This window comes from Opisthorchis viverrini, assembly GCF_000715545.1.
Source record: "Opisthorchis viverrini unplaced genomic scaffold opera_v5_339, whole genome shotgun sequence".
Taxonomy (NCBI): domain Eukaryota; kingdom Metazoa; phylum Platyhelminthes; class Trematoda; order Opisthorchiida; family Opisthorchiidae; genus Opisthorchis; species Opisthorchis viverrini.
This window is the reverse complement of record NW_008751998.1, coordinates 149,605-175,251: the sequence shown is the minus strand read 5'-3', so window position 1 is coordinate 175,251 and position 25,647 is coordinate 149,605. Positions and strand designations below refer to the sequence as shown.

The 25,647-nt window shown below is 45.5% G+C and overlaps 2 protein-coding genes across 2 annotated transcripts in view; one reads left to right on the top strand and one right to left on the bottom strand.

Moving 5' to 3' along the window:
* T265_15071 (hypothetical protein) overlaps positions 1 to 25,647 on the bottom strand; it is a gene marked incomplete at both ends in the record, with an annotated part of 55,786 nt that overhangs the window by 12,453 nt on the left and 17,686 nt on the right. Inside the window, 4 exons of the mRNA XM_009176462.1 lie at positions 2,370 to 2,473; positions 4,657 to 4,790; positions 8,762 to 8,943; positions 21,950 to 22,327. Coding sequence (XP_009174726.1) covers positions 2,370 to 2,473; positions 4,657 to 4,790; positions 8,762 to 8,943; positions 21,950 to 22,327 — 798 coding nt within the window. The remainder of the gene's footprint in view (positions 1 to 2,369; positions 2,474 to 4,656; positions 4,791 to 8,761; positions 8,944 to 21,949; positions 22,328 to 25,647) is intronic.
* T265_10170 (hypothetical protein) lies at positions 1,171 to 25,101 on the top strand (the record flags this gene model as incomplete). Its single annotated transcript, XM_009176463.1, has 13 exons — positions 1,171 to 1,406; positions 7,319 to 7,635; positions 7,935 to 8,083; positions 12,039 to 12,296; positions 12,552 to 12,983; positions 13,019 to 13,188; positions 15,384 to 15,611; positions 16,752 to 16,813; positions 22,962 to 23,116; positions 24,050 to 24,274; positions 24,317 to 24,593; positions 24,676 to 24,805; positions 24,933 to 25,101. 13 exons carry the CDS (start codon positions 1,171 to 1,173, stop codon positions 25,099 to 25,101), a joined length of 2,808 nt encoding a protein of 935 aa, XP_009174727.1.

Sequence of the window (25,647 nt, the reverse complement as noted above, 5' to 3'; positions counted from 1 at the left end):
CTATGGTATATCAAAAGGCACGGTAGCTCTACACAGCCCTTTATGAAGACAAAGGAAAATCAGTACAACTGTAGTTATAGGGTAGTCACAGTGTGTTCCGCAAGGTCGTGCCAGAATCTCCGTGAGGGGGCGAGAAGCGTCGAGTCACGGGTGCTTGACTCGGATTGGCTGGCATTCTGACCAATCAGGGCATGCCTTCGTTTGGCCCGTGTCCTGCACGTGACACATCCGTCCAAATGATGTGCTGTTCGGTTAGTAGGGACGGCTGGCCCCCGAACACGATTATTTAGAGGTGTTTGAACGTGTGACTAGGTACGACACTCTTCAGAGTTACGAGGTGTCCAAGTGTGCTAAATACGGTCCATAGTTGGCTGGCGACACTTTCCGTATTAGCCTTCGACATACACCGATGGACCACCGCACACAAACACCAGGGAATTAAACCACAGGATTAACAAGCGAGGGCGGTACTAAGGCCATCAGTACGCCCGGCTGATGGTCCATAACTGTACAATTCAGTGTACGCGAAGAGTAGTCTGGTGACGCGCACAACTGACGGGGGCGCACCCAAGGCCAGTCAGTACTAGCCATTATATGGTCTGTACAACGGTAGTCACACAGTTACCTTTGTAAGCTTAAGACTCCGCGATGGTTTCGTCCAGGTATACAATATACAGATACACTATATGGACACAAACAAATTAAAAAAGACAATGCAATAATAAAATGCATTACAACAGAAAACAACAAAATTTGAGAAAAGAGTGAAAACAAGGGAACCGGCCTGCAACCCTAACCAGTCACTAAGTGATGAGCCACTGGGTGGTACTCACAAGGACGACAGAGAGGATTGGTTATCATCTTCACCACAGTCAATACCTAAAGCCTGCAGCTCAAACATCATCGTCATCATCATTGTCAGCTGTAAGAACCGCGTACTCGGCGTACACTGGTTGTAGCTGCCACAGTTCCGTTCACCGATGATTTGGGGGGAGGGGTAGGTAGCTGCGCATTGCACGCGCGAGCTGGTAAATTGGTGCATAAATCCAGCACTGTCAGTGGGCTGTCAAGTGAGGGGATTGGAAAAGGAGCTATGCATTGAAGGCCTTGGATGCACGAGCGCCATTGAGGGCGCGACTGGGCCATGTCTGACAATGTCTCTAGCCATTGATGTGGCCGGTCTCGGGGTCCCCATCCAGGAAGACGGCAATGACCAGCGCAGCTGAGTTTGCTGGTAATGAATTTCATACTTCGCTGCCAAGTCATTGTTTAACCGCCTCTGGCTCTCTTCCACCCTTCACATGGTTGTGCGAAAAGAGCCCTTCGAGGAAGTCGGTCGACTGGCATACGCAGCACGTGGCCAAGCCAGCGCAACCTGTGCAGTGTGATCAGTTCATCTATCGAGGGTGAGTTATTTCTCCCGAATACCATTCGACGTACTTCAGAATTGCTGATCCGGTGTTCCCACCAGATTCGGGCAATGCTCCGAAGACATCGATGGTCAAACACTGAAAGTCTTTTGACGTCCTCGGCGCGCAGCGGCCAGGTTTCTGATCCATATAGTAATATGGAGCGCACCGCAGCATTGTAAACTCGATCCTTGACAGAGAAACTGATGTCACGCCTACGCCACAGGTGACGTAGGTTCGCAAAAGCTGCTCTGGTCTTCCCAATCCGGATGGAAATGCAGCTCAAACAGAGACAGTTCTATCGACTTCCTACATGAGGAAGGACGAAGCGCTCTGCTATGACTGAAATACTGCAATCGATGGTTCAGGAGAAAGGTAAAAGAAGTTGTGTCCTATTTCTCCAGGATATCGGTAGCCGTCTCCAAAGCAACATGAGTGTTCGACCGGACGCCATATCAAAAACGCCTTACCGCGCCCGCTTGAGTGCTAGAACAGCCAATAAACCGAACGCGCATGTGAATGGTCGGAAAATCAAGCCACTCGCTGGCTCAGCATTAAGGCAAACTCCGGTTCGTCCCAGTATCCACGACATGTCAGTTACCAGTGCTGCACCCAGAAGGCGTCAGAACTTCAAGGATGTCGTTGCATACCTCTAAACCTGACACGATACACATGGACTTTTGCTTGATTTTAGGCGTTTAACACACGTGTACTGTACCCTTAGTGGTTCCTCTGCTGAGGACGGCAGCTCTGGCGGATCAGATGGAGAGCTGGGATGAGGCAACACTACTAACGGATACTACGTTTACTGCAATCGGACAAATTGAAGAAAAACGTTACAGACTCCTCTTTGTACAAAAACTGTACTGTCAACAGCCAAGATTTGAAATGCTTTGGACGAACAGGGGACCATCCGTTAGGAGCACGTCAAACGAAGTGATAACAACGGTGAGGACTCACATCGAAGCACCAGACCTTTGAATTGCACAGGGATGCATACCATAGCCATGAGATGATGAAGCGCCGCTCGCCTCAGCAACGTCGGGGTGATAAATTCTGGCCGTCTGGAAAAGCGGTTCGCAGCAGCAGTTAAGAAGATATTTCTACGTGGATTTCATGTAGAACGGTAACCGATTCGATAGAATAATATTGTCGTTAGTAATTAGTCAGAAGTAATGAATCGTCAATAGTTTATCTGACGAGCGAACAGAGCCGTTCTAAGTTTGTTCTAGCGAAAGATCTAATGACTGAACAAACAACGGCTAAAATATTTTGCGTCCATATGGGGTATTTTTCCAACCAGTTACCCGCCCGGCTCTTATAGAAGCAGAGTGGAGTAGTGGAACGCCACATGCATAATCCTGAACGGTTTGCTTTTTCTTACATTAAACGCACAATTTGGGTTACATCAGTAGTCCATGATATAATGCGGGCGTTCTTACGGTGACGGTGGATATTAATGTACGTTGGTCCTCCGAAACGCTGATGCGTACAACACGACATATTGTGGTGAAACACTACACGTGTTAACCTGTAAGTTGCTTTTCGGTGACGACTGGCTGTAAACGCATCAAAATGATCTAACATATAGGGTTATACCAGACAGAGCAATCGTTTATACAGTTCCGACTGGCTTCATTGCTTGAACCGAAAGCCCCGGCAGCATACGTTCATGATGCACCCATCACCTCACTCAAGTGAAGTTACTCGCCTGTCCACTTACTGATGCTCGTACCTACGGCGTTGAGGTTCCTGAACGCACAGACAACAAGCCATAGAACTTCACTGGCTTGGGCTTCTATCCGCTTTTTATTTTGGGATTCTTCTTTTAATTAAAAAAGTGAACCGGTAGTTGGAGGTAACAGTGAAATCATTTGGTCGTAATCCCCCAGGCATGTACTCCAGTCTCTACTCAGCTTTGTGAAGTATTCCCCCTAAGTAGTGTATCATAAGGATTCCTTCAGAATTTCTGAAAATAACACCAGAAGCTAAAGAGGATTACTGGGAATCAAACCCTACGAAAATCGCAGCAGAGAAGCCATCGGACTTCCTAGCCGGAAAAGTAAGCTATTCATTGGACGCCCAAGCGCCTAGTCAGCAACTAACAATGAAGTTGGAGCGACGAGCATGTCCTACACACAAAGTGAACCCCAACGCCAATAGGATATTCTAGAATCAAAGTAACAAAACTATCCATGAATAACACAATTTTCTTCTCAATATTCGCACTAGCTTGTTCATAATAAGTGCAACGTGCTCATGGTTGGTGAATCCTCTTCCATCACTACGGATTTATGGTTAGTCGTAACAAGTACCCATAAGTTGAGCATTTGACGTTACGCAGAAACCCTAGTACAATATAGGGGCACAAATAACTTCTTGCACTTACAGAGGACCCCGTAATTATGGAATTCTCGTTGATGGAGTTTGACTAGGGTGGGGAGAGTTACCAAGAGTACTAGATACGACTGAAAAATCGGGCTGACGTGAGCAAGACCAAGCTACAGATCCCATAGTTCCGCTATGAACGGTTTCATTTCCTAAAAACATGGTTTAAGCGAGCCTTTTTAAATGAAGTCACCTGAAGATCAGACAGCGATGGTTCACCTAGCTTACGCAGACATGTTCCGGATCACAAACATCTGAAGCAATTTCCGGTTGGCGATGCTGCGGAATATAGGTAGCTCGGGTGCGCTGCTAGTTGCTAATCTATTCACCGAGCTCGGTAGTTGGATTGCAGGCGTTTTCTCACCTGTCGGAGTGACTTTATCAGCGCGAATTTGAGTTGACCCACTCATTCCCGCAATGAAGATGCCAACTCGATTGTTGATGAATCATTTGCAATTCAAACGCCAAGCTCGGCGAGCAGAACAAAAACAGATGAATTCCCAGTATTGGCATTTTACACGTGCGTACTGATTCATAAGCGTTGTCAGTTGAATGAGATGTCCAGAAATTAAATAAGTTTTGGTAATGCTGTAAGTACACAGTATGTTGTTCACACTTGTTTCGAACTTATCAACGAGTATTAATATATCTCTGTTCAGTAGGTGTGCAGATGTTCTTCCGCGTCCTTTAAAGCACCCAGAGGGATAGACGCATTGAACATATGCAATTCCCTTATCCCGATAAGTGGGAAACCAATCTGCGGACGGATTCACCTTGTTTTGGCTCTTCACCTTATCCACGTGGACCTTATTGATGGCTTTTTCAGTAATATACACGAAAGCGGCAGAAGAGGACTCACATTATATTTGCATCTCTGAATACGAGTTGACATGCGGCGAATAGGCGTGGCAAGATAATGTTTATTCCCGGTAAATCGACCCGAAGCAAGTCGATAGAGTAGAACAGTACTGTGGACAGGACATAGTCGCTGCGCTAGATAAAAGAATGTGAATCAGCAAGAGATCATGACTGTAAACTCACAATGCGTAGCCTAATTTAGAGCGACACACAACATGGTAAACTCACAATGCGTAGCCTAATTTAGAGCGACACACAACATGTGATGATACAGGGGGGGGGGGCTTGATTCATACAGGTTCGATAGATAGAGTGTTTGATCAGATCAGCTTTGCTGCAGCCAATCAGTACCAAGAAATGTAACAAAAGCTGGACATACGTGCAAACATTAATTTAAAATTGATTTCCACACCTGCTAACCACTTCAGTGTTAACGCAGCGTCTTTATTAGAAGAGGTAATGGGAGCTGCAAGGAATAGTGCTTAAATCCTCATGTACGATGATCTTAGTTACTCTTACTTGCATAATTCACAGGATAAGCCAAGAAATAATCACCAAATTGGCAATTGCTATCTGCACATACTTGGCTGTCCCCCCGAGTGAGACTAAGTTGGGACATCCTGTTTTCAGGTTCAAGCAGTCAACGCAATGTGAACGTGTCGTAATCAGACAAACACTGTTAGAATAAATCTACCGATTGTCACCAAACTTTTTTCGAAAAAACTGTTAGAACCAGTTCAACACTGGTAAGCCTCAGAGGCGATTCTCCAGCCATATGGCACCAGAGCCCTCAAAAAACTCATTAAAAGTGAAATTCGGATACGAGTACAACTGTTTCAACACTGACTGAATATACCGTTTGTAGATAAGACGAACACACAAATTCACACCATTATGATTTGTGTACGCTGACCTTCGTGTGGCGTAAAGAACAGCAAGCAAGGCAACGGTGGGTGTTCACCGATTTGAGCCCAAAGGCCCACAAGACATAATCTAACATCTTTCAAAACTAGGTGTCACAAAAAATGGTTCAACTGTAGCACCCGTAGGCTGCCTAGCTGCCACGCCAACAGAAAGGGGCACGAGGGCTGAAATATTGCCAGGTTGCCAAGCATACAGGAGCAGTCGGTATGCTGAAGCTAGGTTCACACGAAACTTCCAATCCGTAAAAGGAGCAGTCGGTATGCTGAAGCTAGGTTCGAACCACGAAACTTCCAATCCGTAAGCTGGCGCCTTAACGACCGAGCTATTTCGAGCTAGGTGTCACAGCGCATTTCGCCTTTTTGAACACCATGGGTGAGTGTCAAAGGGCGAACGACAGCTAATCTCAAGTTACATCATATTGTGACCAAAATGATACCCCTGAACGACTGAGGAGGGATTTAGGGGATGATGGGCACTGATGTCAGAAATGATGAGAGTAGGGCAATATCTCTTGCTGAAGGTGAGAGACTTAGTATCAATCTACTCAGCTGACATAACGAAGAAGTTTGCCTTGTGGGCTTATTTCAATCACAAAGCGGAACGGTGCACATCCCAGTACAAAAGCAATGAATCATTATATAGTACACTCATGACCCCCGTAATTATTGTGCTTCAACAGCGAGATTTCATCAGGAGATGAAGCTAAGTATCAGGAAGGTCAGATTCCTGAAAGTAACAACTGAATGTCCGAAATCTACTGAAACCCTCAACTCCACTAGATGTTGACTAGAGAGACAACACCCCTCAATATACAGCGCGTGACAGTCTTGTTTTAAAGCCGGACAGCGTTGGACCACGACCAGGCAATATCCCTCCAATGAAACAGCTTGAGGCCGTTGTATTTTTCATCATCATCATGATTGTCAGCTGTAATAACCGCGTACTCGGCGTACACTGGTTGTAACTGCCACAGTTTCGTTCTCCGATGATTTGGGTGGGGGGGGGGTAGGTAGCTGCGCATTGCACGCGCGAGCTGGTAAATTGGTGCATAAATCCAGCACTGTCAGTGGGCTGTCAAGTGAGGGGATTGGAAAAGGAGCTATGCATTGAAGGCAATAGCCTTGGATGCACGAGCGCCATTGAGGGCGCGACTGGGCCATGTCTGACAATGTCTCTAGCCATTGTATTTTTGCACTCACGATCTCACAATAAAGCTGATATGTTCCTTATCGATGAGTCTTTTTCCGGCACTGGGCACTGAAGGAGGAACAGCAGTCAGATATAACAGTACACAACGGTCCACAGCGAAAAAGCGAGTATGCACCATGCCACACAAGATGGGGGCATTCAGGAACCTCAAAAAGCGCCGCGACGAAACTACCTAGTCAGCTAAGCTGAGTGCAGTTTCTGAGCACCAATTGTAGTGATACTGACTAAATTAGTAGACAAGTTAGTAAGTAGAAGGGATACGTATTAGGTAAGATAAGTGATGTGCACACAGAACACATCTATCCATCGTGGCCTGACCTCCTCCCAGCATTTGCATTGAGTCAGGTGGAGGTTCGCTTAACAATCCAAGAGGGAGAGTTATAGTTCAGTACATGAATGTCATGCAATCTGACGGTGGTACACTACTTCGTTTTCACTCTCACCGGCCCAGTGAACATTGTTCCAGATAGATAAGCAACCCAAATATTTTTTGGAATCATTGGATTTATGGCGCATTTACTTGTTCCAAGCGGTGGTATCTCGACAACTCAATTTTCTGTTGAAAAGCGTGTTGAATTAAGCCTGTCACAAAGCGTTACATCAACATTGTTCAGCTGTAACACCCTTTTGGTGCCTAGCTGCCATGCCGCCCGAAAGAAGCACGAGGGCTGGGATACCGCCAGGTTGCCCAAGTCTGGACAGGGCAAGTCGAGAGAAGGAGGTCAGGTTAGAACCACGGACCTTCCGGTCGGTAAATTCGCGCTCAAACGACTAAGCCATCTCCCGTTACATACACAAGACAAAATAGCTCAAATCGTTCGCGAGAGGCTGGCGAACCACGCGAACTGTTTCCACTTTTGAAAATTGGTGACCATATTTTCAAATTAAGTTTGAGGATCTGGAGATGTTTAATAGTGATTTCCTTGGGCGTGTCACAAAATACGCAACCGGTTCCGCAAATTACGCAAATATAGTTAAATTAGCTTTTCTCAGGTTAGAAAAATGGAAATTATGACCACAATTCAATAATATCGAATTAGACTTAGATTTAGCGTTCTCCCTAGCATTCTCGCGTTACCACGTAAAAGATTAACCAACGTCAGACTGAACGACTGGGTATTTTTTCTTACCGTAATTGATTGATAGTATCAAGAGGTGAGCTTCAAATAACTCAGTGGTTAGGGCGCAAAGTTACCGACTGGAAGGTCCGCGGTTCGAAACCAGTAGCAGCATCTCGAGTGCTTCATCTAGGCTTGGGCAACCTGACAGTATCTCAGCCCTCGAGCTTCCTTCAGGTGACATGGCAGCTAGGCACCAAAGAGTGCTACAGCTCAACTATTACTATTAATAACATTATTTGTCACGAATTAATAGAGAATTCGGCCCGCAAGTGAAGCTCATCTATGCTGAAAAACTGAGAATTACTGTACAGGCGATTCATCCGTATTGGGAATCATCAACGCATCTCATGATATTTCAAGGAGTCTTAAGCTAGCGACTTCCTAGCTAGTATTTTCGCACCACGTCCTGTTTCAGTGCGAGTTAATCACAATGCTAATCAGCCGCTCATGGCCGATCGGTTAAATTTTTAACCTACAGGCTGGAGAGTCACAGGTGCGAGACTCCTTATAGTTCCGACGGATGTACACTGCTGATGGCTCCCAATAAGGATGAAACATCTGCATAGTGCTTCAGTACTGACTGAAATCACTTATAGGATGAAATTCCCAAATCTCCCCACAATACCAGTATGTTAGTAGTGCATTGAGAGAGCCTCGTTAGATGCTATAAACGCGCTAACAGGTAGAGCGCCCGGATTCTACTTTGGAGAAATGACCTCGGTTTTTGAAGTTAACATCTCACTACAAAGTGCTTCAAAACTTCTTAGTTTGTACGTTAGAATACGCCAAGCTGACTAGTGCGCTGAGAGATACGAACTATAATCAACGAGAAAGTGGTAGGAGGATACTCACGCCTAATTCGGTTTCCAATCCATAGTGAAGACAGAGGAAGAAACGAACGAGATACTCTCGAGCCAATTGACCGCGTCTGGCGTACAACATAATACGACACAGTGCACCCAACGCTTCCGCACGACCAACTTGAAAATTCAAATGCGCAGGGAACTGCTCTGAGCGATTTGAAATAACGGCAACTGGACGGGAATGGAATGACAAGGAAATGAAGAGGAACACATGGGAAGAGAGAAAATGGACAGTGTTGGTACGATGAACATACAGATCAGTTTGCACGATAAGCTCGGCTTGGTTTGATTCAGTCCAAAATGAAAATGAAAATCAATTTCGAACAGGATAGTCCCAAGTTTTAGGAGATGGCTCATTTCATTACGTTGGGGTGTTTCAAGATATCCAAGGCCAGTCACCTTTTCGAAATGACCTCCCTAGCCAATCACATAATTGGACATTACCATTAACAAAACAACCTAAAACACGGCCCGAAGAATCGAGTTCTGTGCTGCTGTGCACGACACAAAGCACACCCTGGGTATGACACTACTAAAAAAATAAATAATTCGATAGTTTGAGTATCTGTCCAACTGCATTCACACTGCAGAGTTGGTTGAGGGACTAAAAAGATATTTTGTTCAAGTCATTCACTCAACGCCACCAACACAGTCCAGGGATACCAGTCGGAAAACCGCACACGCTCGACCGGTGCCGCTGTACCTGTCAGCCCTTACCAGTCGCGCATCACGCATCACATTCTGTGCAAGAAATGCACTTTTTTGACAAATGAAACAAAGTTGCAAGGTGAAGCTCATCTCATGTATCCGGACAATTGCTGTTCTGAGTGCCAAGCACCTTCCGTTCGGAAGCACATACTATAATCATCGGATGAGGAGAGCAATCGCTTCTGATATACTCAAATCTAGCTGACCGGTGGTCTGGAAGCCACACCGTTCATTTTTCGAACGCACGCATTACAAGGAAGAGACGTATATTTCACCAGATGAAACTAAAGTTACACAAGGTGCATACACGGAGCCAATCAACGATTGATACATCAGGATACCACCGACCGTAAATCACACAGAAGCAAAGCGACGAAACCGTCTCCCACTTCCCTGAATTAGAAAGCAAATGACACATTCAACCCACCCATTCAGTCAGTTGCCATATTGGGATGTGAGGGTGTTCCTTAAGTAGGCCGCAATAACTGAACAGTTGGATTAGGTTTTCCCAACCAAGTCCAGTCACATATCAAGTTCGATATGCACATGGCAGTCAACAACTCAACCATAATTCACACGTATCTGCTGAACTCTTACGTTTTCCTTCGGACATTTTGAGATGGAAAGTGGTGAAAGCTCACTTTACTATGAGCATACGAGATGGGTAAATTGAGTCATAACTTAACAAGCATTTCAAATTGAAAGGGGAGAAGGTGATTGTTCTTATGAGCCGTTTAATGCTGGCTTCCTGGAAGTATTGTTCAATGGGGATTATCTTATGAAGAATTTTGAAGGCCAGTTAAAATCATCTCCCTTGGATAGATTGCATACTGAGAACAGTGAAAAGGTTGAGAATGTCACGTTAACCCATCAACTGCACACGCTCGCAATATGCAAGCCACCGAGATGACGCCATCCTCACATCCCTATAGCCGTTCGACAACTAGCCAAAAGTGATCAACCGATCATACGTAAAAACACTGACCTTGAGAGTGACCTCAAAAAACTCACAGTAAGCACATCATAAACGAGAGATTCGGCTGAGTTCCAGGTCAGTCTGCCCTCAAAACCTAATCAGCATGCAAATGAGTGCATTTCGATAAATACCAACCCAGTAACTAACTTTAGGGCTCTTGTTTCAACGAAGAAAATGTGTGCATTTTTCCAGTAAACCGCACAGCTTGATTGTATTCCTTTTACATCGAATGCACGTACAATAATGTAGTAGGTGTCTAAGGTAAGTTCATTCAGCGAAATTGCCCCAATGAATAAGCACGACAGTATATTTTCACCGCGAGACTGAATTGTACGAGAACCAACAAATAGCCCTGCACACACAAAGCGATGAAATATCACGGCGTCGAGTTAGGTGCACGAAGATGCCGTTTTACATTCACGAACGATGATCGGCGTATTAGCTGCCGAAATTTACGCGATGGCATCAAGTTTTGTTTCGGGGAAACGAAGAGACACGAGAGCGGCGGTACGATGAATTCGCCTTAGCAACAAACAACAAATTTTTCATAGGTATCTACCATATGTGACAAGGTGGGTAGTAAGAGAAAGAATTCGGCTTCCAACAACCAGGGATAGATAAAGAACGGAACATTTTTTGCATAACTGAGCCTGTAATTGGTTCCAATAATGGGACAAATACTTTTCAGTAACCTGGGAAGACGCTCTATAGTAATAGCTTTCGAAGTAGCGTGACATGAAAGACACAGCTGAAATGGATGTAGAACATTCCAGATTATTTCTCCTTCATGGGTCATGGTTCGTAAAATGCGGTCAGGGTACATGTTTTATGCACTTAATGCACAAAAGTGACTTCGGAAAACCGTCAAGGTGGCTGATTTTGATGTTTTCTATAGGGGAAATTGTTGGTTTTGTTGATTTTGATGTACACATCGCTAAAGCGGAGGCGAGTAACCCTATTGGGAGTCTCAGGTATTTATGCTAAGTATCTTGGTTTCCGAGGCCATTTGTTAGATCACTAGATAACGTGAGCTAGGTCCCTCGACCCGATTACTTAAAACGTGGCTGAATACATTGGACTGAATACAAGTACGTAACTAGAGCTTTTGACACAGTGTGGCGAACAGGTGTCTCCAGTGCAATCGCGAGTATGTAGCAATGGTGAGACAAAAGCCAGAAATGCGCATGCCAGAAAAGTTAAATAAAACGGAAAAACAACGATAGTGACGATGTTTGGAAGACAGGAAGTGCTATGAACCTGATAGCTCTCACGACCCAAGGTGTTTCGGAGAGCTAAATGTGCAACTTATAGTAACACAAAGGAAAGCAAATTAACGAACGTAAACTAGATATACGGAGACATGAAAAGAGCCATGATTCACATGTTTGCGAACAAAAAGGGTCGACGTCAAACCTCATCTCCACTCTTGAGTAACATTAACAAACATTTAAGTTCTTTTATCAAGGAAACTACTCACAAGGTTGCTGAAAACTCTTAGCCCACGCCCTTCTTGGGGCTCATTAGGTAGGCGCAACCGATTCAATTTTTTCAATGCACTAATTTGGGCCTGATCAAGATTCAGTCCGTATCCACATCTGTTAACCTCAAAGTGCGAAATAACAACTGGTTAAACTTCACAAGGGAAACTACTCACAAGGTTGCTGAAAACTCTTCGACAGCCCACGACCGGCTTCGCCCTTCTTGGGGTTCATCAGGTAGGCGCAATCCCCGGGTTTTCGTCAACCTTATGTCCTACTTGAACCCAAATTGGACTGTTTTCGAGAAATACACTCATTTGCAAATCAATTTGGTTTTCACGAGAGACTCAACTGAATCTCTCGTTTACGAAAATATACTGCGATAGCTCGAATATCATGCCAACTGGAACATGAGGCGGCCTGTGTGCAACACATTCAGTTGTAGGATATCATAAACGAGAGATTCAGTTGAGTCTCTCGTGAAAACCAGATTGATTTGCAAACGTATTTGCATTTCTCGAAAACGTCTAAGTTGTTCAAGAAAATGATTAGACCCATTAAGGTAGCAAATGTCCAAGTAACAAAGGGAAAACTTGCATCCTAATAGAGCTAAGCAGGTAGAACAGCACCTGAACTATTGTAGTGTGACAGATGAGGTAAATGCACGAATCCCCAAGGCTCGGACCGCGTTTGCTAATTTGAGACACTTATGGCGTCAGAGTAGTTTATCCCTGGATCTCAAGGGACGTGTGTGTCAAGCTAAAGTACGGGTTGTTTTGTTGTATGGATGTGAGACTTGGCCTATTCGAGCAGCGGAAATGAGACGTCTTCAGGTGTTCGACAATCGTTGTCTCAGAGCCATAACTCGTGTGGGTTGTTGTCGGCGAATCCGTAACGAGGCAGTTAGCGCGTTTTCGGTTGTGCAACGGGCACTTCCATTGAAGAATGTGTCCAGCACCAGGAACTACGTCGGTTGGAACATGTGCTGCGCATGCCTAGCCATCGTTTGCCGAAGAGAAAGCTGTTTTCCATGCCCAACTCAGAGTGGCGTAAGCAGAGGTGTCCAACCCTTGACCTGACGTAGGGGTATCGGGTGTTGTCGGTGCTACACGCCTTCCGGGATGGGGACCGCGTGATCCCCACTCTGCCTGTTGGAGACGCATGGTTGCTAACCGATGTCAGTGGCGTTCTTGTTGCCAGTTTCTATCCAGACTGCCTGAATGAGTGCAGGTGTAGGACCTCGGAATCATGGGAGTAAGCAAGCAATAAGTCCCCGTCCACCTTTATTCTTTTCTTCACAATAAGGCTTTCAAGTAAATCACGGTTGTATGTCAGCGACGCATCGTGTTGAACACTGATGTCATGCTGATGAGGATTATGACAATTCTAGGTTAACCGTTGAAGGTTTTTCAGATTACAGTTACCATCCGAAATGAAAACAGACCACAGCCTGCCAGTTGAAGGTAACATTTGGAGCTATGATGATCTCGAGAAAAACCAGAGGTGTAAGAAGCTTCCGTTGATAAGCAAAACAAGTTTGTGCCCTGAAATCAAACGTTTCCAAAGGGGCTAGCTGTCATGAGAGTAGAGAAAACTAAGCCACGTGCGGTAAAAAAATAAGAAATCAAAGTTGTCCTCGGGTAATGAGGATTCCAGTAAGTAATTAGCATCATAATAGCTGCACTTCAATGCTGGTTAAAACCGAAACATACCATACGACCGATAGATACCAAGAACTGACCACACCAACAGCGTCTATGACCTTCGCTTTTTAAGTGGAAATGAGTGTTGAATAGCCAGCGGAAGTGTTGCTTTCTATCCGTAGCGCGGCACAATACGAGGGTTCAACGGGGAAATCAAAGTAACATCATCAACAGCAAGTCCGGTGTTGAAACACCGGTTCCTATTTGCTGCAAATTTACGTGATGAAAGTCCCAAAATGTAAATAAAAAGTGGAAAGGTGAGGGGGCTTAATGTTACCCAAACACGCGTCCCGACCTCTAGTATGCAGTCAGCCGAAATAGACAACAACTGACAGTCATCGACTCTGGTTTGCTGCCATATCTCTCAACACAAGGTAGGCTACGTGGATCCGATCCTTGAGGACGAAGCGCACCCATATCATTTAGACTTTCGCTAATCCCCTTCGTTTGGCGTGAAAAAAAGGAGCTGTTCTCGGTTGACAACCACTGGGCAAAGTATGCCTCATAATCCAGTGAAATATACCAAATCATCTGTACAAGAGCGTCGTCGGAAATCATAGCAAAGAAAGATGCCACTTTTAACGCGAACTGTTTTGAGTAAAAATAAAGGATATTTGTGAGAGAGTACCATGATGTATTTCTTTATTATCCACATACCTCATCCTTGCATCAAATCACGATAATGGTCCCTTTAAGTGGTCGTCATCACGCAGCAGCACGAAACTAGGGCAAAATATGACCCCAAGTAATGTCATATTAACTTCTCGGTCCAAGTTATTGACCATACGGCATGTTAACCAATGAAACACGTGGATTTGATTTAAAATAGGATTCACAACAGCGACTCTCAACCTTGGGATGAGACATTCTGTGTTCGAAGTTTCAGGTTGGAATATACTTCATAAACAGGAGGTAAGTACTAAAACTTGTTTTTCTGTGTTGCTGAATTTGTTACGCCTGCCCCAGGTGTACCTAGGTGTACTAGGGGACATAGTTTTGACTGGCCTCTAAAGTGGCGACATCTCCGAATGAGGCTTAAAGGTCACCGTGAGGCGTTTCCCTTTTTAGCATATGTTTTACAGGCTTCCGTCAGAAAGATGGCTTTAGGACCCAGAGAAAACAAATTCCACCGAGTTATCTTCTAAATATTCCGTTAAAGACATGATTCGGACTTAGCTGTATGCCAAAAACACATGTAGTGTAACCACCTCACAATATATCTCTTTAACTTACCATAAAACCCGCAGGGATAAGAAGAATCGACATCCAATTAAGTCATCTAGGTTGATTGATTATTCAACAGTGATACCCTTCTGCCACCTGCACTTACGTCGAAAGTGCCGTCATTCGAATGTTGTCATCGTAGAAATTGTCGTATGTAAAGAAATGAGGATGGCTTGGCAGTGTGTAGGTACGAGCCAGACTCGCACTTCAGATCTTGCGTTTTCTTTAGGCTTGAATGTACCCTCCTATATTAATTCTCCCAAAATATACTAAGGGTTGAACGCGCAAGGGCTCAACAAGTCAACATTTTCAAACGGATTCGGAACATGCATGTGCGAAGAAAAGTGCGTTTGGCAATACAGCANTAGAGAAATATTGTAGCTGTGTACAGAGAAAGAGCTAAGTGCCTATCAGATGGAATGATGGTTCATAGGTGATTGCGCTATAGTCCTAGTTCTTCCAATTGGGTCAAACGATATATCGGTAATACGAACGTCTGATTCACCAATACCCCAAGCAAAGGGAAACTCCCTTAAACATAAAGCAACTTACAGCTAATTGTGGTCTCGGAACAGCGCAGTGTTTAAGGGGCCAGCTTAAGGATCGCAAGGTCCGTGGTTTGAACCAAACTTCAGCATCCCGACTGCTCCTGTCTAGGCTTGAACAACCTGGCCGTATTTCAGCCCTCATGCCTCCTTCCATTAGCATGGCAGCTGCGCACCGAACGGGTGCTACAGCTGAACGATCTAAGTGTGGCGTGATAACTGTCAGCCAGATGCGGCAGCAAACAGTCTACTTCGCATGCTAGTCATGTGTCACCAATGGTGGATAAGGGATCTTAGGGATAAAGGCAGAAAATCAGTGTTTACGGCAAAAGACACTGACGTGCGAACAAAGTAGATACATGCTGGAAATGATAGCCGTCTAGTTTGGAGATTTCCTAAAGGTGTCCCCTGCTTAGATCAAAGGAGCCAATGACCTGCGTGGAGCCTTGTAATGAGTACATAACAGTATACTGGATGGACCAGAATATGCATGAATCTCATCGCATCGAAATTGATATGCGGTATTCAGCGAGGGTCAAATGATCCAGACCTACGACTGTATCACGAGACAAATCCGTAAACCATGAAAACCGGATAACAACGGATTTCGCAGACAATTTTATAAAGCACACAGGGTAATCGCATGCAGTACCCACGAAAATGAGTGCGATCGACAGTGTGAAAATAGTGCCCACTGACACGTATTGAGACGAAAACATCCTCGAGTGTGGTTTGAGCCCATTGGGTAACAGAAGACGTGCGCAACGGAAAAAAAACATAAACAATGTGTTTTGTTGACGCCTGCCAAAGCAAACATAAGATATAATATTTAGTAGAGAGGAATGGTAAACTCTTCCCAATGGGAGACAGACCTATCTTAACAGCGTAAACAGCTGTTCTTGACTGCAAGGGCGGCTGGTTGTCTCTTCGGGGAGTTAGCAAAACCCAGACTTTAGACCGACAACAGCGCGTCCATCTATCGCCTTCAATGGACTTGGTGAGACAGCTCTCGTAATCCAACGGCCACAATGATATTTCAGTGCAGTCACTGCCCTCTCGTCACATCTGGTTGTAAAAGGTGGAGGTGCATGCTCGGAGAAAATTCGTGAGGTGCTCAGAATGCTGGACATACGAAAATCCCTATACTAACCGACAACACGCCCCAGCTGTAAAATTCCGCAGTGCACAACCACTAACCCACCAATACGCACAACTACGCTCTCCAATAACGCACTGATTATGTCACCTCGATTGGCGATGAAACGTTTGCAATCAAAGTGCCCAGCTCAGCGAACAAGCCAACGACCATCTACGCAACCTGAGCTAACGACGTTTTTCTCTATAGAATTTTGTTCATGCTAGGGCGTATACGGAAGCGGGGTAAACTGCATCAGCACAGTGGCAAAAGTGACCAAGACAAAAGCTGACAGCCTCCAAGTCGAAAGTCCATTTTACATGAGCTCCGCTATTGGGAGCTGGAGACTCACAATGCGAGGCCTTGATGATCTCGGAGAAGAAGTAACCTGCCTGCAAGGTTTTCACTCACGTAGAATCAAAGTTATGGATGAAAAAGAATTCAAATGGTAACCAAGTGCTTCAAAGTGCTCCATTCATCCTCACAAACTGTGCCCTCTATCGTGGCCAATATCCTTCGGAAACGACAGTTTGGTTCGTTGCTGTCAGCTGTTTGCGGATGTCACTAATTAGGATTAGTTCCATGATTAATCTCAGCCAGTTGTCGGTCGAATCCCTAGTCATGCCATGGTGACTGGAATGCGCATACCGGTGCTTAAGATTTCCCTGTGCTGTCGGTGTAGGACAACGTTGTGAGAAAGAGAATCGCCCGGAGAACTTTGCGAAGCTCAAGTAACACGTTTTCAGTATCTGAAGCGACAGCTACACATTTGGTATTCCAACGACTGGTGTCCTTTTTTCCAGTCCCACCACATCCTTGTAAGGACTCGATCAACACCAAATAAAATGGTCGATCGTGTCGGGAGGCTCAAACAATAAGCAAGTGTGCATCATGCTTGCAGCACTCAAACTTTACCCCATCACTCAATGAAAACAGCCGTCTGTGAGACGTTCTAATCTCACCAGGAATGAAAAAAATTGGACTCTCCGATAAGTTTAGGTAACATTGTACTTCCAGGACTAAATACCATTAGCTGAGTTATTCACTCAGCAGGCTACCACTAGTTATCTATGGGACACATTACATCAGAGGGAAGAATTGACTTTAAGTATTTGCATTCACACAATCGATCGCCAAGAGAAGTTGCCAACGCTACTGACAGGACAGCTTTCAAAACTGAGACGGAACTGGATTTAGGAAAATTTTCAGACCCTTGGCCTAGTATGTCGCATCTCATCAACAGCAGGCCCAAAATTCCGCCCGTGCAACGAATATGTTGAACTGACAACCAACAATGACGAAAGTCTAACGAAATACACTGAGCGCTTCAGCCCACTCACTAACCGCCCACCCAATCACCCGACCCGGACTCCATGTTGCACAGCACCAGTCCCGTATACCAACAACTGTGACAAGCCAACAATCAGGGCTGGTTGAAGGTCTCGAAGCAAGAATTATCCAGAGTGAGAGGGCATCCCGATAAACATTCAAAACGGACTTGCTTGCCACCCTGGAATCCTTTCGTATGGTGTTTTATTCGATTTAGACCACTGCGATCATCCCGATAGACCCAGGGATCTCGATATTACTACCCATGTAAAAGACAAGCCCGTTCGTGAAGAAAATCGGATATTCGATCCAACTGGTGTTCCGGCAAAGACATTCCTTACACTACCAGACTGTATGTAGATAGACTAGAATGCTCAGGTTGGAGTCCAGTGTGGTTGTCCCTAGTCGCAAGTGCTTTCAAAATTGGACGATGAAACGTGCTTTTCTTGACCATTCATTTGCTGAATTCAGAACAACCGTGTCGAATACGCACACGGAAGAGAAGAGGTGTGATAGACCTGGAATCGTACTGACTGCTACGTTTTGTTCGTTGCTTTGGAGATATGGGCCCGAGGGACCAAAGGCTTCAGCAGAAACGCGAACGTACAAACCAGTTAATTGTCCGGCGAGCACACTGACTAACTCGTTTAAAAATATGGATTCGGAAGCTGAGCCCTGTAAGACCTTCCGCTTTGACTCAAAGTGTTAGACAACTGGTGTCCACAACGAAAATCGAAAGTACGAAGAACGAACAGAAACACCAATGACTGTCAGACAACGTTACTACAGTACTGTGCATCGTTCCGACATTAATCAATGTCGGTATTTCAGTGGTTCAGACCAGACCTCCGTCAACCGGAAAACGAACCATACAAACTTCCACTGGCACCAAGGACTTGTGTAGGGTGGGACTGTCACTCAGAATAACAGCTTAGTACCTAGATATCACTAATGCCGAGCAACTTGACCATCTATGATATTTTGCACTGGACATATGTTCATCGACTTCGCCGTTCATGGGTGGTAGCAATTCGGAACATTAGCGGAGACGACCAGTCCCCCACAGGAGAAATTCGCGATGGACTAAGGTAAGTTATTGGTCTGGTGATTAAAACCAGAGTTTACCACGAACGTACACGCACAAGTCTCCGCATATTTAATAAAGTAGCTGTGTTGAATAGCACTTTAATACTTGGGTTATGCTGCGCCAGCTAACGGGAAGGGGACCACCAGCCTAGCAAAGCAACGAAGCTTTCCTGCAAATTATGAAGGCTTTATGAAGGAATAATGCGTTAGCTCANAAGTTATTGGTCTGGTGATTAAAACCAGAGTTTACCACGAACGTACACGCGCAAGTCTCCGCATATTTAATAAAGTAGCTGTGTTGAATAGCACTTGAATACTTGGGTTATGCTGCCCCAGCTAACGGGAAGGGGACCACCAGCCTAGCAAAGCAACGAAGTTTTCCTGCAAATTATGAAGGCTTTATGAAGGAATAATGACCTCAGCTCATATATATATATATATATATATCTATATATATATAAAAGTTCATTTACTCAAAGCAGATACCTTTAACCTCTACTTACGGTTGTGACACTCGACTACACCGTGGAAATGTCCACAATTCTAGATTATAAAAACATCCAATTCGGTGAGAACGGTGCTTCAATAACCTGGGTCCCAGACATCAACTCCTACGGCGATGACTGAAGTGATGAGATAACGTTATCTAATAACCTGAAAGCAAGCCGTACAAAGTCGAACAGGTTCTTTCGTAATGCCCAGAGTGGTAAAGCCGTCTTGGGAACAAAATTAAGACCCGGATTACCATGCCTAAGTTGGATATGAAGTTTTAGGAACTTAGGCCTCGCTGTGTACGAAAGTGACTTCTCAATGCCGTTCGTGTGTATCCGCAGCATGGAACTTCTGTGAACCTGACTAATCCAAACACAGGAACCATTGATCGTAAAGCGAAGCGATCAAGCTGAAAAATAACCCTTCCTTAAAATCAATACCACGATGGTAACGTTACATGTCGTTTTAGCCAGCTGTCTCATTCAACAAGTGCCAACAAAATTGTCTTTGGTGTTTGATCAGATGATAATCGATCTGTTCGATGAGCTTAGCTATTGTCGTTATTGGCCTGATATTGACGTGTTTTTCAGTGGATACAACTGAATTTTCCTTCACTTGTAACATCTTTTGTGGTTCTCATTCCAATCAAGCCAAGTAATCACTCACACACAAAACCATAGTGGTGCAGTTGAATACCTCAGTTACAAATACACAGGGTCAATGAACCCCTGTCCACCAGAATAGATTTTCCCATATTACTCTCACGAACTATTTATAAGTCGCCTCCATACTTTTCGTAAGTAAAATGCATGAAGAGCATGAAACCGCTTATACTTCGCGCTCCTTCCAAAGGGACCGCTATGCATCATAAAGCGTTCCGTAGCAACCAAAGTAATCTATCCAAAGAAAGCAAGAATGAGACGGGTTCCATAGTCATTTTGGTCTACAGGCAGGCGTCAGTCTAGAAAGGCGCATGTACCCAAAATCAAGCTGGAGTATGTGCCAGGTCATTGTGATTCGCAGTTTGGTGCTGGAAGAACACAGACTCACAATGACAGAGCCACAAACACTCATGAAAATGGGAATGTCGAACTCGGAAACAGTGAATTGTGACATATGGGGAAGAATGAGAGAAAGCACACGCACAAACGGAAGCAGCAACCACACAGCAGGTCACCGCAGTTAGTCGACTTACACGAAGAGTCTATTGGAGAAGTGCAGAAGTTTACCAATATATTAGCTCACAAAAGAAAGGGTGCATATGGGAGGGAGAATAAAATTGGGTCGCAAAGACAGCTATCGTGGGAATCCTTCCGACCACTGTTGTGCAGTGTACAAGTATAAAAAGCATTAGGTGATCTTTTTGTGTGATAATGCTCAACAGACATCTGCCAGTACAACTGATCACTTGGCCAATTCATTTGATTTTTATTGTGGGTTGCACTCACAGTGCCACACAATTTGAGATTAGAGTGCAAACTTCTGTGGATGGTGCGCCCAGTCAATGAACACAGTAATCAACAATGTGGTTGGGATGATGAGTTGACCACATCATTCTTCGGTACTGAGCTTCGTCAATAGCTTATGGTCCTGCGCTGACCTAACCACGTCTGTTCAATATTTAAGAGCGACCCATCTGGAAACTGTGATCACCAAATGAAAACAGTCGATTGAAGTCACAGAAAACGGTTTATTGCTTCGTGGAAACTAAGGACAATGGAACTCATCTAACAAGACATGAGAAGTTGCTCAGCCAGAGGTATCTTAATCTTTGAATGGACTGTCGTAGGGTACGGCCACTAGACTAGTTCACCGGCGTTCGTGCCGTCAATTTCTGTCCGGGTCGGACGGCTGGTTACCCTGGAACATGTGTTGTAAGCTAGTGCTAGGTGTCCTCCATTTCTGTTCTTTCTACTGTGAAGTACCGATGCTAATGTTGAGGTGGCTATCCGCGTTGACAGCAACTTCCTCCGCATCAAACACCTAGCGTACATCTGTGTGATACATATTGTGAGTCCAAAGGATGCATTTCACTGGAAGGGCTACGAACTCGTTGGATGTCACCGGTGGCCAAGGTAGAATGGTGGGGTGGTCGGTTGGAACTCCATTCCAATCAGCAGCCACAGGGGTTCAAAATGGCATGGGCGTCCGACATTGTATCAAGATGTGGATATGGCAGTAAGTGAAGTTCTGGTCAATGAGTCAAGCTGCTGACAATGAGTGTTATAGCTGGGGCTCATATGGTGTAATGGGGAAGCGAGATACAGGGTTACCAAACGTATGAGACCAGGACAAGTGAGGCGCATAACGCGGATGGTTCACTTTGGCGCCCTTCGCTACGTCAAACTCCGATAATAACATTCGTCAGAGCCAACACGACTACAAACCAGAGAATCAGTCTAGATGATGCCATAGACTGAGTGCTGACTGGATGTTCATGTGGAACTTAAGCCCGAGTACCGTCGTTCAAAGTAAAGAGCACAAAGATTGTAGAAACTCACGGTTGACATCTTTTGCGGCCCCAACGACAGAAGCCTCGAATAACCAGGATCCAAGAAGTCGAAGTAACGTGTTTGCTTCGGGTCTTTGATCACGCAAACATCGGTTGGGTTCTGGGCCGAGCCACTGTGGAGCTAACGTCCGCAAGTGCACGAAGTTGGAGGTTGGAGACATGGTCCAAGCTGAAGACTGCGTCGACTTTATCGAGGCTGTTGAAGCACCTGTGCCAGCACTTGGTCCACCATGTTGCGAAATTCCGGCGATTTGAGGTGCACTGGTTGATAAAATTGATGAGTCTACAGGAGAAACCGAGTGGGAGGCTCGTAGGGGTACGTTTCCAGAAGACATCGGAGTGCCACTAACGGATGATTTGTTTTTACCTGTAAAGATAAACGAATGACTTTAGGTAGTACGCGACAAAACAGATCAGCATCTGGAAACCAATCTGCTGACAGTACCAAAAAAGGCAAGGCTGAGAACGCCGAATATCCGAAGGCGAAACACACTAGCAATCTTATTGGGCTATGACCGACGGAAGATGACTAGAGAAATCTAACAAGCATCCGCCGATGATTAGGACATTTAACTAGTGGAGAAACTTGAAGCGGGCTATTTTAATATCGGAAGGCTCCGTGTACAACATACGAAACCACAAAAAAAGAAACTAGTTGAAATCCGATAATACCGCTGGTTGATGGTTCGACTGAGTGAATAACTCATAAAACGTGCAAGTCAGTGTTCGGATAAGAGGACAGGCTGGTCAAAGTTCGAGGACAGTCTTCGGTAAACGGACCACAAACAAGACGTAAACACGAGTATGACGCCGACTAATTCTGCTAAGACTTTCCAAAATGATGAGGATCACCACACATAATCCTGTAGTGAAGTAAGTATCGTGTAATGGTAAACAGATTATCTCAGTTCGATGCCCAAATTAACTAATGCGTACCGTCATGCTAGAAAATAAAAAAATAAAGTGTAGTGCAGGTTAACAGTCCACATCCCGACCCAAAGCTGACACCTTGACGCGGCGGTCGGGCTTGAGTGCTGAAATGATCCCGCGGGCTACCCTGGCTGGAACTTCGTTCGACAAGGTGCAACCATGCCAGCAAGGCCAAAAGAGAGCAGTCAAACCAAGAGCAGCGGGACCTCGTACTACGAGTAATCGTGTAACGACGCGGTATGGGGTATGAGTGCAATATGAGTAGGAAGGCAGTAAAGTGTTTCTCCAGGCGACCAGCATGTCCGTATTCATGGAAGCAGCGATGCTGTCTTCCCTTGCGGAAGGATGGGTTGGGAAAGGTTGGCCCTAAAAACCGCACACTTCGATCGCCCAACAGTTGACGGTGACTGCCGACGAAGTACTTCGAAAACCAAAGAGTATGGTGCTGCTCAAAAGGCACCTGCCGCGGCAGCCTCATCAAGAGTGGGACAGTAATGCATTACTCCCTGCGCGCTCAGGTTGGGCCAACTTCCAACAGCCAAGCAGGTCAGATTATTGTGTCATCCGCTAAGGGAGGCCCCCCTACTGCCCGCTGCCGCGCGGTTCAGACTTTTTAGTCAGAGACTAGGGACAGGGCGAACAAAACCTTACATCCTCCCACTACACTCTGGGTCAGACTTTCGGGTCAGAGGCTCAAGGTGGGGTACCGCATCCAAACCCTTAAGCTCCTCATGGGCAACCGGGAAGCATCATTTGCCCGCACAGTTCTGTACCCACCGATGTCCCTCCCCAACTCCTTTCCAACACACGTGAATCTTGCTGGGTCACCTGACCGTCAGTTATCTGACTGAAGGGCCTTATGCTCCGGCCTATTAATTACATCCTCCCACTACACTCTGGGTCAGACTTTCGGGTCAGAGGCTCAAGGTGGGGTACCGCATCCAAACCCTTAAGCTCCTCATGGGCAACCGGGAAGCATCATTTGCCCGCACAGTTCTGTACCCACCGATGTCCCTCCCCAACTCCTTTCCAACACACGTGAATCTTGCTGGGTCACCTGACCGTCAGTTATCTGACTGAAGGGCCTTATGGTCCCCACGGCCTATTAACAATAAACGGAAGAACACCTTTCTAAATCCACGAAATGCTTTCTACATAGGAGTTTTTAACATCCGTACTCTACATCACACTGGTAAACAGGCAATGCACGTTGAAACCTCAAACTCCCTTAAAACTGATATGTGCTCTGTCTCCGAAACACATATACAAGGCCAAAGCGTGGTTAGGCATCTCAAAACGCCAGGGACGAACTCAGCTCTTTCACATCTCTCTCCGTGTGTCCAGTGATCCAGAAGCGATAACTCGTGGAATATATGGCGCTGGCGTTCGACTCAACCCAAGAGCTGAACGCGCTTTGCTGGATTAGATCCCAGTGAACAGTCGTCTCTGCGCCATCCGGTTATCTGGCTCAATCAAGCTCAACGCCTCTCGATATATAAAAAAGCGCCGCCTGTTTGTAGTGTTGGTTTGTGCACCAACATACCGCAGTTCTGATGCTGCTGACCATCAACTCTTTCTGGCCATTGCGGACTTTCGGCACAAACACTCGCATTGCGCAACCAGGCGGCCACCATCTGCAAATCAACCGTGGACCCAGTTGGACCACATGGCCATCAGCCGCAATTCAAGAAAAACTGCCGTTCGTTCTGGGGTACACAACTTGATTCCGATCACGACACGGTGCGTGTGCGCCTGGGAGTTCGTTTCCCTCAAGGTCCTTGCAAGTCAGTAAAAGCATTCCAATTCATCATCTCCGAAGAACTACCATATCCCAACAGCATCGATCTGAGCTAGCTCAACAACTTTCTACAGTAAAACAAAACCCTACTAGTATCGAGAACGGGGATGAAGCATGGTAAAATGTGAAATGAGCTAGGCTAGCGACTTCAGTGCTGTCTGTCTGACTTTTCCTATTCGACCACAAGACCACTGGATATCGTCGAGATCACTAGCCATAATTGACGCCACGAAAACCATACCAGCAGGCAACCAGTAGGACAGTGCACACAAGTCTCTCAAACGCCAAATAGCGAAGAACCTACGGAAAGACTGAGAGCTCTGGTGAACATCGAAAGCTCAGGAGACGGAGAAGGCTTCTGCCACCGGAAACAGCCATGCCCTATTTCAACTGATAAAGGCGTTCAGCTGTAGCGTCCCTTTCGGTGCCTAGCTGCCATGCCACCCGAAGGAAGCACGAGGGCTGGGATACTGCCAGGTTGCCCAAGCCTAGACAGATGGCCCAAGTGGTTATTTCAACTGATACGATCGACTTGCCCTAGGAAAGCAACGGTTAGTGAAGCAACACGTGGAAAGACCGGAAAAATGGACCGAACACTTCGAATAACGTCCACGATAAGCTCCCACCTGAGTTCATCACATCAAGTGGCGTCAGGTAGGACATTCATACGATTCCGAAAGACTCACAATCAGTCGAATATCCGAAGGCGAAACACACTAGCAATCTTATTGGGCTATGACCGACGGAAGATGACTAGAGAAATCTAACAAGCATCCGCCGATGATTAGGACATTTAACTAGTGGAGAAACTTGAAGCGGGCTATTTTAATATCGGAAGGCTCCGTGTACAACATACGAAACCACAAAAAAAGAAACTAGTTGAAATCCGATAATACCGCTGGTTGATGGTTCGACTGAGTGAATAACTCATAAAACGTGCAAGTCAGTGTTCGGATAAG